The 16,976-nt window shown below is 40.2% G+C and overlaps 2 protein-coding genes across 2 annotated transcripts in view; one reads left to right on the top strand and one right to left on the bottom strand.

Annotated features, from left to right (window-relative positions):
* The window catches only part of Hhla2 (HHLA2 member of B7 family), a 161,287-nt gene extending 150,253 nt beyond the window's left edge, over positions 1 to 11,034 (top strand). Inside the window, exon 11 of the mRNA XM_071614912.1 lies at positions 10,363 to 11,034. The gene's annotated coding sequence lies outside the window, so the exon portion shown is untranslated. The remainder of the gene's footprint in view (positions 1 to 10,362) is intronic.
* The window catches only part of Myh15 (myosin heavy chain 15), a 163,143-nt gene continuing 147,459 nt past the window's right edge, over positions 1,293 to 16,976 (bottom strand). Inside the window, 8 exon segments of the mRNA XM_071614911.1 lie at positions 1,293 to 1,352; positions 2,608 to 2,701; positions 2,839 to 2,921; positions 7,108 to 7,143; positions 7,321 to 7,425; positions 13,009 to 13,080; positions 13,082 to 13,135; positions 16,696 to 16,899. Coding sequence (XP_071471012.1) covers positions 1,293 to 1,352; positions 2,608 to 2,701; positions 2,839 to 2,921; positions 7,108 to 7,143; positions 7,321 to 7,425; positions 13,009 to 13,080; positions 13,082 to 13,135; positions 16,696 to 16,899 — 708 coding nt within the window.

The following is a 16,976-nucleotide window of genomic DNA, read 5'->3' as shown; positions in this document are numbered from 1 at the left end:
TAACCTCATCAACTCATCTTATAGGGCTACTAGTAGTAAATCATTTATCAGAAATAAATAGTACAGGATGCACCAAATTATTAAAATGAAAGATGGTGCCTGTCTGAGCTGGAAACTGTGCTAAATGCTTTACAGGCATTCTGTGAAGGGGATCTACTATCACATTATCCAATCTCTTAACTCACTTCATTTAAAAATTATGTTCCTGGGAAAATCTCAAAAAGCTGAACCTTCCTTCTGAACATTTAGTTCAAGGTTTTTTTGCACTGAGCCACATTTCCCATAAAATTAGGGTACTGGCTTCTACCACTGGATCAGAACAGTCATTTCATGAACCACAAAGGTGCAGAAAGATCCTTCTCTGTTTGGGGATAATTTTAGGAATAGAAAGAGTATCTTGCCTCCTTCATTCCCTCAGTTTTAAACATCTTCCCCGGTCTCTGTGTTGATGTGATACAAAGTCACGCACTTGTCTACCATGAAAAGTATTCAATTAATTTTCAGCATATCCTTTAATGCTTTTCAAGTCTTTGTTCCATGGAGTCCTGGATATTCTACTTGAATGACTTGAGGGCCCAGCCTGGCACTTAGAACCTGAAGTTAACCTGCAATTAAGAACTTTGAACTATAAATAGGATGTGCTTCCCACTTCCCTATTATCTAGCCAAAAAGAATTTTTGTGAACATAGGAAGATTTTATTTGAACTTTACTTAAAAAAATAAAGCAATGAAGTGAGACCTAACCTGACATGCTGTAAGTTATACCAGAGTTGAATATCTGCTGTACTTTTTTTTCCTAAACACATTTGCTTTAATCTTCAGTTTATTGACTTGAGATTCTGCTGTCTCTGCCCTTTCCTTCACTTGATGAGCTCATGTTGCTTATACTTGGAAAGCTAATTGATTGGCTTGTGCCTCATATGAAAATAAAAAATCCCCATCCCTGAATAGTTTCTTCTGCTCTGACAAGGAAAAGGTGAAAAATCACCTTCTGAGTATTGAATGAATTTGGGTGTGATATATAGAAATTCAGACTTTGTAGCAGGTACAAGATCCACTTTCATAGCTGCTATTCCCTGGAAATTCAGAACCCCTTGGGCACTTTCCATTAATTGCAAGTAGTAGAGCTTTCATAGACTTGCTATGTGCTAGAGCAAATAGTTATTTATAAGTCAGTTCAAGATTGTGTTCTGCCTTTGGGTCAAGTTATGAATCAACAGGTAATTTTAAGACAGTGTTATTTTAGCCCAAATCAATTAATTTAAAACACCTTATTAAATATTAGGCATAACCTACTCCTTCAGCAGGGGATTAATATCCAGACTCTCTAAAGAACTCAAACAACTTAACACCTAAAAAACACAAATGGCCAACTATCAATCAGGTAAACAAGGATCAAAACAGATTTCATCTCATGCCACTTAGAATGACAATCATCAAGAAAACCAAAATTCTGAAGAGGATTTAAGGGAAAAGGAACACCCTTATATTGTTGGTGGGACTGCAAAGTACAACCACTTTGGAAAGTAGTATGGAGATTTCTCAAAAGACTAGAAATGGATCCAACTATTCCACTCCTTGGTATTTATCCCAAAGAACTAAAATCAGCATGGACTAGTGATACAGGCATATTAATGTTTATAGCAGCACAATAGCTAAATTATGGAGCCAGCTCAGGTATCCATCAATAGATAAACAAAAAATTTTTGTATAGATACACAATGGAGTTTTACTTAGCCATAAAGAATGATACTTGCCAGTAAATGAATAGAGATGGAGAACCTACCAGATTCAAAGTCAAATGTTTTCTCTCATATGTAGAAGCTAGGGCAAAATAAGTGGGGGAAGAACCATGAAAATAAAGGGGAGATCAAGAGGGAAGGGAAATGTGAGGAACTGAAGAATGAAATTTATCAAATTATGCTACATACATATATGGATATACCACAGTGAATTCCATCTTAATTTATATCAATAAAGCACCAATTATAAAACAATAGAAGACCAGTAGAGAAACAAAACGGAGGAGGGAGAAAGGAAGTACTAGGGACTGAAAATGGAACAAATCATGGTCTATGCATATGATTGTCAGAATGAAACTATTATATATAACTGCATGTACTATTAAAAACATAAAACATTAAAAAACAATATATGGCACTTATTAATTACATTCCATGGAGCTGCAGATACTATTCCAAAGATGGCGGTTTGGTCCACAGCCATGTCCAGGCTTATCAGGAAAAAGTATCGTGAACTGTTGTGTTTATGCTCATCCAAAGTGTGGGGATTTGGGAAGCCCCAGGGTGACAATCCTGCCCAAAATTGGTCATCCCTGCACAATACCCTGCTATTACTTCTCTCATCTCTTATAGTCCATGTGTGGGTATAACCACAAGGTTGAGGGAGCCTGCTCTGGCTTTCCAAAACAGCACAAATGTTTTCTAGGGATGATAGGCCTAAATTAAGAAAGACCAGAATGGGCAGACATTAACCTCAGCTGGCCCTCTCTGACAAGTTATTCTGCAAGCCTGGAGTCATCAATCTCCACTAACCAAAAGCAATGGCTGGGAAATTCATGAGGCTGCAATTGTGCCAGGCACTTACCACCGCCTCTTGTTGTTGCTTGAAATTTTGCACTTTGAGCTGAAGTTTATCCGTCAGAGTCTGCATCTTGCTCAATTTTCTTGTCTTCCTCTGCCTAAAATGCATAGGATTGTACTTGAAGGTAATTTGGAAGATTTGGCAGTCTATACTGGGAATAGCCTCATGTGAGGAAATGAGGGAAATTTTATTAAAAACCACCATCTGAGAGTTGTTTTGGACTTAACTACTCACCCCGATTTTTGAGAAATTAAACTCAGCTCTGAGCAACGACAGAGCCATTCCTCTTGATCCACCCACAACACCCCCAGGCTTTGCTGAAGTGGAAGTTAAAGCCATTACATTCAATATAGTGTTCAGCCTCTCCATTCCAACCAAGCTATGGGTGCCTGAGTTTCTCAATAGGAATGAAGTGCATTATTAAAAAGACCACATATGCAAAATGGAAAATCAATAACACTCCAATCAAAACAACTCATTCCTTGAACTTTGTAATTAACCCATAGGTTTGAAAAATGAAACTATAGGAAAGGTAAATTTTCTGGATTCTGGCATGGGTATCAGCAGAGATAGGAAAACTGCATACGATGTGGGGACCTTAGTGTGCTTAGTCTCATTGCCTCAGGTACAGTCCATGGTTGGGTTACAGAAAGGACAGCTGGGGAGGCCGTGTCTTACTGTGCTACATGGAGTCTTTGGTATTCTGAAAAAGCAGGGGAGAGGCAGGCAGGTGGACAGGACTCTTCATCCTCCCTACCACCTTCATATCTCCAATTCCCCCTTAACTGGAGTGTTTCTATTTCAGAGCAGTTGAACTTTCCAAAGGAAGAAAATATCCCAATCTACTGAGGATTGAGAAATAAACTTAATATCTACCCCTGTTGCTTACATTTTTGGTACTGGCTTCATGTGTTTGTTTCTGTGACCAAATCCTAAGATACTCAACTTAAAAAGAGGAAAGGTTTATTTTTGCTCACAGTTTTGGAGATTTCAGTCCATGGTCAGTTGGCCTGTTGCTTTTGGGTCTATCGTGAGCCAGTACATCAGAGTACGAGCACATGGTAGAGAAATTGTTCACCTCATGGCTGCCAGAAGCAAAACGGAGAGGAAGGGTTTGGCCTCAGTAACTAGACTTTCTTCCACAATGCTCCACTTCTTAAATGTTCTACCAACTCCCAATAACAACACAGGCCATGAACCAAGACTTTTACTTACAAGCCTTTGAAGGACATTCAAGATCCAAACTATAGGATTCTGCCCCTTTTACAAATCAAATGTATTTAGTTAATGCCCAAGAGTCTGCCAAATCTTAACTTTCCAGCATTGCTCAAAAGCTTAAGTACAAAGTCTCCTCTGAGACTCGAAGCAAGCCATTAGCTCTGAGCCCCTGTAAATATAAAGTTACAGACTTCCAAGATACAATGGCAAAGGGTAACTATTCCAGAAGGAGGCAGAGGGGAATGGAAAGCAAGGATCAGACCAAAAGCAAGATGAAAACACAGCAGGGCAAACATCAAATCCAAAGTCTATGTCTGGCATCCTTGGACATGGTGGCAAAATTTTAGAACCCCCTATAACCTTGCTGGTTGAACTTTATATGCACTCTCAGCTTCCCTCATGTGTAAGTTAGTTTGCCATCGCTGTGACAAAATACCTAAGATAAACAACTTAAAAGGAGGAAAGACGTTTTACCCACAGCTTCAGAGGTTTCAATTATTGGTTGCTTTGGAAGCCTGTGGCAAGGCAGTGAATGCATCATGGTGGGAGTGGGGGAGGAAGCTGTTCACTGCCTGGTAGCTGGGAAACAAAGAGTCAGGCTTCCAATGTCTTCTTTAATAGCAAAACCCCAAATGACAGGACTTTCTTACCTTAGGCCGTTCCTCTTCAAGGTCCTATTATCTCCCAATAATAGCACCATGTCTTGGAGACTATGCCTTCAACACTTGAGCATATGGGGGTATGTTCAAGATTCAAGCCACAGCATTTTACTTCTTTTATCAATTATCAACTCCTTTGGTTCCACACTTACTTTCCCCTATCTCCCCCAAACCCTCCCACTGCAACAGGCTCATTGCTCCCTATTTTCTCACAGCTCCTGCTTATGCCCTTCTCTGATTTTAGCCAAGCTGTTTGCATCACCTGGAATCTGACAGTAGAAAATTACTCATTTGAAGCTTACTGAGGCAAAGATGAATACATAGGAATCAACCTGGTTGAGGAGCTGAGAAAAGACCATGTTTTAAGTAAAATATATTTTATGAAATTTAAAGATTCACAGAATTCTGTTTACAGTAAACTCTAAAATCAACATGGGGTTAATTGATAATAACAATTCTGGGGAGATAGGTGATAATGAGGCCACATATAAGAGAGGTGAATTAAAGTAGTTGCTGATGTTAATGATGCTCCTCCCACTTGGGAAGGCAAAGCCTTTGATGTTAGACCCAGACTCACATCATGGCTCTAAGCCAATAAATAACTATGGTGGCCATAACTGTATATTGGATGTCCCTTCCAGAAAAGCTGTGACCACTCAGCTGTGAAAAGTGCAACCTCTAACTACAGCATCTTTGGATCTGCCATAGCATTGACACTGAGGCCACAAAGTCCTTTTTTTGTTCTATATGTGTGTAAGGATTAAGGAATAGCTACACATAGGTTCCTGAATGTTAGAGGTAGTAAAAGGTAAAATTGATACAGAGAGTGAGGGGCAGGGAAATTGTCTTTACCTTCTACAACAGTTACAGTTTCTCATCTCATGTTTTGCTTTATCGCACAACTTTTGAAGCACTAGCTTTCTAGCATTGTTTCCAAATGGCAGAAGAACAGAAAGGAAAAGATAAGGGTACAGTGGGGAAAACCATAGCACCATTATGGAATAAAGTTACACTTGATTCCCTATTCAGTACATGGTTATAAAATCTCCCCAGAGGATTTTACCAGGAGGGACATTTGAGAGGGACATTTTTGAATGTGTACCTATTAATGGGCTATTACAAAACATCCTGCCTCATTCTGATGGGCATTTTGATGTTTAATAAAGATGAAATGAATTGACAAAGTACTAACCTTGAATGTTTATGAACAAGATATGGATATCAAGAAATGTGGAGAGCCTGCTAGCGTCTCTTTCAAATTGCGGGGTCTAGCCCAATATCTTGCATGAAGTCAGGGCTCAGTAGGTATTATTGGATTTGATGGTGGAACCCACTCATTTGCATAATTGACTGGATCCACTCTCAACATTGTGCAGACACTTGGAAGAAATTAAGAAATGCACCTCCAAACTAATATATGAGAAACACTGAGATTATTGCAATGAAGGAACAAAAACAACACAATAGAATAAGATTACATTCCTTGGGACAATGAAAACCAAAAAATTATAGCTTTGGTGTTTTGTTCCATAATGGAATTGTTTAAAGATGAAAATAAGAATAATCAATGGGGAAATAAAAAGAAAAACAAAACCCAAACATTCCTAACAAGTTGCATTATTTGACCTCATCAACATGGGTGGCTTCCCCACCCTGCTCTACAGAAGACTAGATTAGCAAACTTTCATGTTCCCAAGCTGTTTACTTTCTTAACTACACATATCATGGGCTCACTCTTCATTGGCTTTGATATACCTCACATTGTTTAAAGAAGTGTCAGACAAATGCATCTCATAAAAAGAACCACTTATTCAGTAATAAGAGCTGTTTGAGTAGCTCATTTCATCTTAATTAGCCCAAGATGATATGTCTGAAGTGCTCCGCTTTCTTATCAACACTGTGCTTCCTGCTGCAAGGGAGGAAGACTTTGACGTTTCTAACAACTCAGTCTCAGGAATCAGAACCAAGACCCATAGATCCTGTGTTAGTACTGTCAGAGGAGCTGTGAAAGTGGGCCCCCAAGATGAAATATTCCACTTTTCAATGCAATAAGCTGTATTTGTTCATTGTGAGAAGACTAGAAAGTAACTTTTGGCATCTGTGTTAAACAACTGAAGTATGTGCACACGCTGTGTACCAGGAGGCTGCTGGGCTTTAGAGTGTGGACCACAGAGCGCCATCTAGGTATTGCACTAGCAAGAAAAGCGACAGGCGGCACAGGCAAGAGTGAGGATGAGGATTACACCACTCCTTCCATTAAGAACTTATAAGAAGTGTTCCCACATCATTTCAATTTTTTGCTTGAGACCAATGTTAGTCAATAGGTGAGATTCAGAAAGCCTTAGGCCTTTCTATAGTATTTGCTGTTACCAACTGGCATTAGCAATAGAGTCCTCAGCGGCCTTGAGTGTTTGTGCAAAACAGGAATGGAAATGTCCCCTGCTTCAATTAGCATCCCATGTAATCTGCTGGCTGGGTGGTCATTCAAGCCTTTACCAGTCACTTCATTTACATGTTGTTCTCACTCAGCCTCTCACAGGAAGGCACGCTTGTGAAAGTGCTGCAAACACTATGTGTGAAAAAATAAGGATGGCATAAATAGATTTCACTTCTAATTGCAACTTACCGCTCCCATCCCTGCAAGCTCTGTAGAAGCATCGACCTAAAATCATAAGAACAGATACGAACAGAGCCCTGGGAGGTGAGTCAGTGCTGCTGAGGGAGATCAAAGATTCAGAGAAAACTGCAGGGGTCCCAGGAGGATTTTTCAGCCTGGAAGGAGCACACTTCTGCAAGGTCCAGCCCAACTATATACACAGGGAATGGTTCTCTGCACTACCTGATAGGTCAGCTCTCTGATGCACTGCTCCAGTCTGTGAGCTTCCCTGTAGGTCTCCTCATTGTGATGGAGCTGGCCCTCCAGTTCACCTTCCAGTTCATGAACCTGTAACCAAACCATGACCTCAGATCACATGCTGGCAGCAAGGCTGGTACAGTGTCTGCCAACAGGAGGATCAGTTGAAATAGTCGAGGAATGATGTGTCTGCTCTTTTTCTGATAGGGATTAAACAGGGCAACCTCTCTGAGAAAACTCCCCTGCCAAATGTGAGCTGGTTGAACTGTGCACTCACAAAGGACTGTTAAGATTCTAAAGGACATGAAAGGCTAATCCACACAGAGGGGAGAAGCCTCCCTTCTTACATTACAAAATCACACTCATATCCACACGTGTATGCGTGCATGAATGTCTGTAAGTACAGGAAGTGAGTTGTATATAGCAGGCTTTGAGGATTCAGCCAATAAACTCCCTGGCCTTAAGCTGCTTTTTCTATTCAGTGCAGACCCTAAGTCTCCATCACACATATGTCACACACAGCCCTACAGCCCTGCTTTGTGGGAGAGCTATAGTATACAAGATTAGCATAACACACATTCAGCAAGATGCCTACCACACACCACACCCTGGTGCCAGGGATAAAGAAGTGAACAAAAAGGAAATCATTCCTGTTTCAGCATTCAGTCTTATGAGGAGGTTCAGAAAAACCTAAGTGAAATACAGTATATGTGCGATGGTGTCAAGTGCTATGAAGAAAAGTAAGGAAGTATAGAGGTTAGAGAGTTGGTGGGGAAAGAGCATGGGCTGCTGCTTCTGCTGAGGGGCTCTTCTCCCAGTCCACCATGACTCTTTCTCTGTGGTTTCCCTGACTTAAATGCTACTTTCTGCAAGAGGCCTCCTGATCACCATCTTAAAACTGCGAAGCTGAATGCCCTGAATGGCTCTGGTGAGATGGATCCCAGCTCTCCCTATCCTTGCCTCCTTCCTGCCACTGGAACCACACTGACCCCCTTGTTCCTCCTAAGCTAGGTGCATTAAGAAAGGGAAGGAGAGAAGGTCAACAGCTGTGATGGTTCCCTGGTGAAAAAGCCTGTTGTTACAAAATCACGGACACCTTTCCATTTCCATTCCTGCTTTCTGGTTCTCTAGGAACTTTACATAGTTCTGTCTATTGGCAGAAGAGATAACAGAGAACCTCCTCTGTACTTTTTTAAGGACTTTGAAAAAAAGTTATTAAGATACCTCTGGGTGAAAAACTGCTTTATTAAAGCAAATCCTAGACATTATATAATTTCACCAATAAATACTTACATATTTCTAACAGGTAATGATAGTTGCTTTGGTTTGAAAGACTCCCCAAAAAGTTCATGCACTGTGAACTTAATTCCCAAATTCATATACTAATGGTATTTGGATGTCAGGACTTTGAGAGGGAGGTTATTAAAGTTAAATGAAGTCATGAAGGTGAAGCCCCAAATACAGCATTCATGTAAGAAGAGAAAGAAACTTGTGTTAGCACGCTCAATCTGTCTCACCAAGCGATGTCCTTTGCTACATTATGATGTAGCAAGAAGGCCTACACACGTGCCTGCACCATGCTCTTGGGTTTCTCAGCCTTCAGAATCATGTGCCAAAGAAATTTCTATATGAATTACCTGGTCTTAGGTATTTTGTTGTAGTGGTGAAAAATTAATTCAAACAATGATATTTTGATATCATATATCTATATACAATTATATAAAATATGTGCTCAATTGAGGCAATGGATTTTAATTGAGTAAAAGAACACGACACTATCAGTTTTTGGATATAAGTAACTGAAGTCATATAATGCACAAGGAACATATGTACATATATTTAATATATATTTAAGAAAATTAACCAGAATTCCTTATATCATCTGATTATTTAGGAAATCACTGCTGCTCAGTTATAACTGATTCTGGGTCACAACATTGAACAAATACCAAACGGAAATAAAATCTTGCAATCTTAAATTGGAGATAATTCCACTATTATTCATGTAGATTTTAGGGAAATTTGTATAAGTTCTTTGGTTTTATGCCTATGAGCTTTTTTTCTTATACTAAAAATCTGGGTTCCTATGTATGTTATTGAATAAACAATTCTATTTGTATTATTGTTAGTAGCAATATATTATTGTGAAATGTAAATTCAATTTGCTCTTTTACCCTTACATAATATGAATGATATATAAAACCTATGTTTAAAAGCCACTGGGAGTCTGAGACAAGAGAATTGCGAGTTCAAAGCCAGCCTCAGCAAAAGCAAAGCACTAAGCAACTCAGTGAGACCCTGTCTCTAAATAAAATCCAAAATAGGGCTGGGGATGTGGGTCAGTGGTCAAGTATACCTGATTCAAACCTTGGTACAAAAAAAGAAAAGAAAAGAAAAAGCCACTGAGAATAACTCTTTTTGTGCATGTTTTATGTGGTCTGCTTGATAAATAGTTATCTTCATTTGCTTCCATAGTGTTTAAATTTTGGGGACTTCTGGGCCTTTTTTGCTTCACAAACGTGTTTTAATTATGAAGTATGTAAATGATTTAAATTATTATGCCATTAAAACAACCAAATAAGTTAAATTCAGAATATATAGCTTTCTTTTCTCTGTTCTCTTCCTATAAGTAGCCATTTTCATTGAATTTTTAATTTATTCTGTCACCATTTCTTCAAAATATAAGTATGTGCGTGTGTTCATATTCTCCCCCTCCTTTCATAAGAGGGTTTTAACTCTCCACATCACCTTCACCTTTGGTCATGATTATACTGTTAAGTGTGATCTCCAGGACAGATTTTATAGCTCTTTTTCATTCCCTTTTAATCAACACAATTGTATGAATGGCCTATAAATATGCATTAGTATTCTACTGTGTGAATGTACAATGGAATTTGAACTATCAAATTTCAGTTGAATATTCTTTCCATCTCTGTAGCATTTGTCATATGACCTGTAGACATTAAAATTAATTCAACAATTTCACAGGTTCTATTTTTAAGATAGTTTATCCTATGTTTTTCTAAGCTCCCTGAAGGCAGATACTACCTCATTTCTGTCAGTCATTCCTATATCTGCACTGAGACTTTCTGGATCGTGGATTCCTAGTTGTTAGGAAATGGGCACTTTCCACAGAGAAAACAACAGGAGCAAAGACACAGAAGTAAAACTGCTAAGGTGTGTTTGGATACAGTGGACAACCCTCCTGTGGAGAGACTAGAGCTGCTGTGGTGAGTGGGAGAAGATGAATTCTCGCCTAGCACCAAGAGGAAAGGTTGAGATAAGATACTTTAAAAGATCTGCAAATGCTAAAACAAAAAGTGACGAGGGTGGGGACATCAATACAATACAATATTCCAGGACAATTAGGCCTTGAATTACCCAGGAAAAAAAGGACTGAGCTACACCAGTAGATAATTGATCTTCACATTTCTGCCAACAATCTTCAGTTTTAGTCTAACTGGATGCCATGCCTTGACTATGTACATGATCTCTTTCCACCATGCTCTCCAACCTCTACTGACCTTGAGTTTGTGAATGTGGGGCAATAGATAGAAGTAGTGACGGGAGAGATTGGGATGAGCAGTGGTGGAACCAGATCAAAGATGAAGTACCACATCACATTAGGACACAACATCTGTGCTGGAAAAAAAAAAAAAAGATCAATTGAGGCAATTGATTTAAATCAATTATTATTGAATAAAGTAGCTGATGTCACAAAGAACACAAACTATTTTTAAATCTCACTTCTCTAATTTTGTGATTCACTATCGGAAACAAGTTTAAGCTGCAGGAATTTGGCAGTAACAGATGCTCTCAGCACCAGTACTCTGGCACAAGGAAGGTTAATTGTGAATCTTACTCTTGGCTGTGGATGTGTATACAAGGGCTTGGGGTCCCAGTATGATTATTAAGAATTGTATCATGAATCTCTTAGTGCATTTAATGTAAAAATACAACTCTGCTAGCCAAAGTTTCTCCATCTGATTACCAACCATCTGTAGAATTTAAGTATGAGACATCTCTGCAGAGGGTGAGGGCAATGAATGAGAGTTATAGAGGCAACGCTGGGCTCTGCTATGTAGGGTTGGGGCTCACAGCTACACTGTTGGAGAACTGGAGGGTGAAGAGGGAGAAGAGGTAGTGGGCTCACTTTTCAGCATTATCAGGAAAGTCCTATAAAGGAAAGGTTAATCAGACAGTATCTTCATAAGGTGTGACTGCAAACATTTACCAGGCAGGAAGAAAAACTTTTTGTTCCTTTTTAAGTATGTGGGTTTTCACAGATATTCTTTTCTCTTGACATCAAACATCTTTGAGTTTTCACATGCTTCACTTCTTTTTTTTTCTTTTTAGGGGGGTGGTGGTGGGGTGATTACCAGAGATTGAACTCAGGGGCACTCAACCACTGAGCCACATCCCCAGAACTATTTTGTATTTTATTTAGAGACAAGGTCTCACTGAGTTGCCTAGCACCTCGCTTTTGCTGAGGCTGGCTTTGAACTCGTGATCCTCCTATCTCAGTCTCCTGAGCCACTGGGATTACAGGCATGCACCACTGTGCCTGGCTTCTCATACTTCATTTCTACCTAAAATCAGAATTACCTTCCTTCATAAAAAATGGATGAGTGATAGGTAAACTTCTCCATTCCAGAAGGCTGGGCTCCACAATGGCCTAATGGCTGAATTTTACAACCAAAGTTTTATTTAGTTCTCCACATTGTAAATAACATTTTTTAAATCTCTTTTCAATTTAAAAATGACTAATATAAAATCTAATTGAAGGTCCAGTTCTCACAGTTTTAAGTAAGGAATTAACCTCCATTCACATAGCAGAATCAGGGTAACTACATGTTGTTGTTGCACATTTGATGAGCTGAGACAAAGCCCTTGACACTGAAGGATGAGTAGAAACTAAAATAAAGCCCAAGCCCCACTTAGCAAGCTCTGAGACCCAGGAGCTAGGTCCTCTTACATAAAATCTTGACCCTCTACCCTTCCTCCTCTAATATCTTTTACTCAGTGGTACTTCCACTTCCCATGTCCTTTGAGAGAATTTTACATCAGCGCTGAGGGGGTGCCCTGAAGATGGCCTTTATCCAGTTCTCACAAGGGTACATTGAGGCTGGCAGATTAAGTGGCATTTAGGAGAAGCACCAACAACAACAAATTTAAATTTGCATTATAAAGAGGGCATACCAGCCCTGTAGCTCTCTTTGCAAGTCTGACTTTTCTACCTAAGCAGGGGTGTGTAGTGTAAAAACATCAGTGACTTAAGCACTGTTTTCAGATCCTCATCATAAAACGATTATAGGCCCCAGAAAAAAATTGTTATTTGCAGGGAACCACAGGAAGAATGGTTTCTAGAAATAGATATATTGATTCACAAGCAGAAAATGACTAAATTTTTTTTTAAAAAGGCTCTTGCTATCACAAGTTTCTGCTTAAGATAATTCAACTGCTCCTTTTTAGTGCCAGGGTAGGTAGGAAGGGAGGAGGTAATTGGACTAGCTGTTCAAATTGAGCACAGGGAGGCAGAGGGGTCACCTAACCTCCTCCTGATGCTGCAGGGAATCAATGGAATCTTTTTGACTGTACATGGGCTCTTGTATCTGGGCTCCTGCTCCAGTGAACTCTGGATCACAGGACTGAGCAGACAGGTAATAGGCCCACCTCCATGGCTGCCTTCCTGGTCTTCTCTTCTGCCTTTTGACACATCTGTATCATCTCTTCTCCTTCTTTCTGAAATCTGAGCAACATCAGTCTCCAGTTTCCTCTTCTGGTTAAGGAGGCTTGTGTTCTAAGGAAAAGCAGCATTCCTGTTGGCAAGCTGAAACCCCAAGACAAATGTAAGTTGGTCTGTTCAGGACATGCAGTGGGAGGCAGCTCAGACCAGGAGCAAATTTTATCATAGTCATCCACACACAGCTCAGCAAGACCTCCAACCCCAGGTGATTTGCCATCCAGGGCACACTTGAATGGAAGGGATTTCATCAATGTAGAGGTTCAAGACTAGAGATGGTAGCCTCCATCATAAAGGAGAAATGGATACCTAATAACATGGGTTTGGCTGTCAACTTGTTGAGGAATGTTTTCCCACCTTTTGCTTTTCACTGTGATAAAGAAAAACATCTAAGAGTGAAATCATGGTTACCTAAAAGTATCTGGGGATCAGGGGCTTGGAGAATAAAAATCACGATCCCCGGCATGCCATTTCATCACAGAAGAAGAAGAAATTATTCTTTATCCACCTGCTTCCCTGTTCCACTCTACAGTGAGGAGTAGAAGGAAAAAGTAGTTCACAAAAGTCTCAGTCCCCAGCCCTTAGGAACCCCCATTAAAGGGAGGGAGCTTTGTGCTCTGCACCTGGTGCTGCCCTAATTCTTTCCTGCCTGAGTTGTGACACTGGAGGCCAAATCTCCCCTTGCTGCATCTGTTCTGTGTTTGAGGCACAGCTTTTCAGAGGGTGTGAAACCTTAGTACAGAGAGTGTGTATAAAAGGCACAGGCTTTCAATTTTTCGGTTCTCCTTTCATTTCATCCTTTCACTTTCCTCTAGCTAGAGCCTCTCTCAGTGGCAGGGTTAAGGCCTGCAAATAGACATTCCAGCCACACAGGTGCATGGCAGGAAGCATCATCAAGACTGCCCCTCTGTCCTGAGGACAACCAGGCCCTATGCATCCATGATTTCCATGGCCATGAGCATGGCAGGGAATCGGTAAGTGTATTTTCCTGGAGGGTTTTCTGGATACTCACTGCACATAACTCCACAGGAACTCTTTGTAAAGGAAGGTACACACATGAACACTGATTTGTTTGCACATTGAATAATTTAAAATCAACCAGGGAGATGTTTAAAACCTTTACAAGCAGAATATCTCTGACTGGTTCTGTTTTAGTAGGAAAGAGGTTAGGGAGTATTGTGCAGGAGGGTCATTCACAGCTCAGGTTTGCAAAGAGGGCATATGCTATCAACAAAGATAAGATTCAGCTCACGTTTGTTCTAAGCAGGATAATATTAAGGGATAGTGCTCGGGACCAGGAGGAGCACTTGAGAACTTGTCAAGTAGGTGTGCATCATCTGAGAACTGGCACTTTTCTGTTAGTGACTCTCACCACCTAAGTTTCAGAAAAATCTGCCTTGTACACTCAGTCTCCAGAGCCTTATTTTAAGTTTTCCCCAAATCCTCCCCTCCTTTGTCCTCACCACCCCCCACCACACTTTGGTTGATGTCTTCTTCATGTCATGGTAGTTTTTCATCACACTGGGACCCATATAGTACAGTGTCACTTTAAACATGCATGGCAAGTGATTTATCACCAATAGTTATTAAGTAATGTAGACAATGGATGATTTACTTTTTATAAGAATTATAAGAATTCACTCAACACAAATTGGTGTAAATATACTTTGTATACAACCAGAGATATGAAAAATCGTGCTCTACATGTTTAACATGAGTTGTAATACATTCTCTGTCATATATAAAAAAAATTAATAAAGTTTTTTTCTAAAAGTAACCATTTAATTTTTTCACTATAATTTCAAGGATCAGGAAGTATTTTATCATAAATTATTAAAAATTGATGTTATAAACTTCAAAAAAATTCAACTCATTTTGGTTATAAACTTTCTTAAGAAAATGTTCAGGTGAGTTATTCTGCTGGGAATTATGCATAACTTATGGCCTATTTGTTCTATACCCCATGGTACCCAAAGGGACTGTATCACCCACATGAATACAAAAGTCAAACTGTAGGTACAAACTACTACCAACACCTTTCAGCAGAAACAATTCCAGTTGACACATTATTTTAATATACTCACTGCAGGCACAATAAAGGGCAATTCTTTCTGATATGGGATTATCCAGCACCTTGAAGGAGTTTTAGTATCTCTGGACCCTGCCACTAAATGTATGTGGTACTTTCCAGTCACCATGGCAACTAAAACGACCCCACAGATGTTTCTAAACTCCCCAGAGCATGAATGTTCTGTCCCTATTTTCTTTAATCTATACTTCATAACAAACACCAGAGTAAACTTTCTAAAATGTATATCTGATCAATGTAAACCCGATAATTTCACCCTCAGCTACTCAAAATTCTTCAGTGGATCCTCATTATGTGCAGATAAAATTCAAACTCCAGCAGTTTCAGACTCAAGTTCCCTGGTGACATGGCCCTGCCTGTGTCTTGGCATCATTTCTACTCATCTGTCCTAATGAACCTGTGCTCTAGTATGTGAATTTCCCTGAAAATCCTAAATTCCCTCTCCTGCATGCCTCTCCCTGACTTTTCTATATTCTCAGCTTACTTCTTGATTCAGTTGAAGAAGACTCTGCCCCTACCTAAGGAGTCCAGGATGGCCAGGGAGTGCCTTCTGCAGGATGTGCTGTCTGCAGCATCAAACTCATAGCAATGCTCTTAAGCTGTTCCCTTAGGTCAATCTTTGAAGACAGTGGAGATATTTTGTATCTACATTGAGCTAAATTTTCAGGGGATGGGGGGGTATCTTAAAATACTTATTTCTTGACCTGTTGACTATATAAATTTGTCCTAGCCACCATGGCTTCTCCTGCTTTTGGAATAATGATGAAGGATCTGAGAATTTTGCTTTTTTACTTACATAATTTCACACAAGTACCCAGAGCACTAGCAGATTATCATATCTGTCAGTAGATACTTAGAACCAGGCAAGTGCCTCTGAAATATTAGGAAATGTTCATTCCTCTCTCCCCAGAATCCTGGCTGTGAATCCCTTGACAGTCCTTTTTTTTTTTTTTTGGTAGAAGGGTCAGTGTTATAAGTCAAATTTTGTCTCTCCCAAAAAGATATGCTATAATTCCAAACTTCAATTTCTCAGCCTGTGTCCTTGTTTGGAAATAGGGCCTCAAAAGAATTAATCAAGCTAAAAAATGAGGTTATTAGGGTAGGTCCTAAACAATAAAGCTGTGGTCCTTATAGAAAGGGAGATTTTAACAGAGAAAGACCAGAGGGAGGATGAGGTGAACAGTCACTGGGGAATGCCACATGAAGGCAAGCAACTGGTGTGATGCTCCCACATGCCAAGGGATGCCAGAGGTGACCAGCAAACCACAGAAGCCAGGAGGAGGCAAGGAAGGATTATCTTACAGGTTTCAGAGGGAGCTGTGGACACCTTGATTTTAGATGTCCAGCGTCCAGTGCTGATGACTGAACAGTGTGACCACTGCTCTGCTGCACGGGCTCTCCCTGTGCTTCTCATGCCTTTCCCAGGACTTGACAAGGCAACTGTGCGTGGCTTAAGGCTGACCCAAGGATAAAAACTGCTGCCTTCAACCAACTGAATCAGCTAATAGGGAGAGTTTATGGGCCCCACATGGGTATAGCAAAGACTGATTCTTTCTGAGGCTTCTAGGAGCTCTTTGCCTGCCAGTCTGAGCCCATGATCTGTCTGTTCTTGCAAGGACCTTAGTTCCTCTAGTTCAGACTGAAGAGGAGAATTGTGCTGCTCAGCTATAGCCACTTGTTCCTTCAGACCATTGTTCAGGTGTGTGCTGTCATCCAGCTGCTCTTGAAGGTCCTGCAAGAGGAAATCAGGGCCTAGAGCACAGACCTGTCTGAGTTTTGGCACACAGGCTCTGAGCAGAGTTCTGCGTC

The sequence above is a fragment of the Marmota flaviventris genome, chromosome 8 (genome assembly GCF_047511675.1).
Source record: "Marmota flaviventris isolate mMarFla1 chromosome 8, mMarFla1.hap1, whole genome shotgun sequence".
NCBI lineage: Eukaryota > Metazoa > Chordata > Mammalia > Rodentia > Sciuridae > Marmota > Marmota flaviventris.
This window is presented reverse-complemented; position numbering and strand designations above follow the sequence as displayed.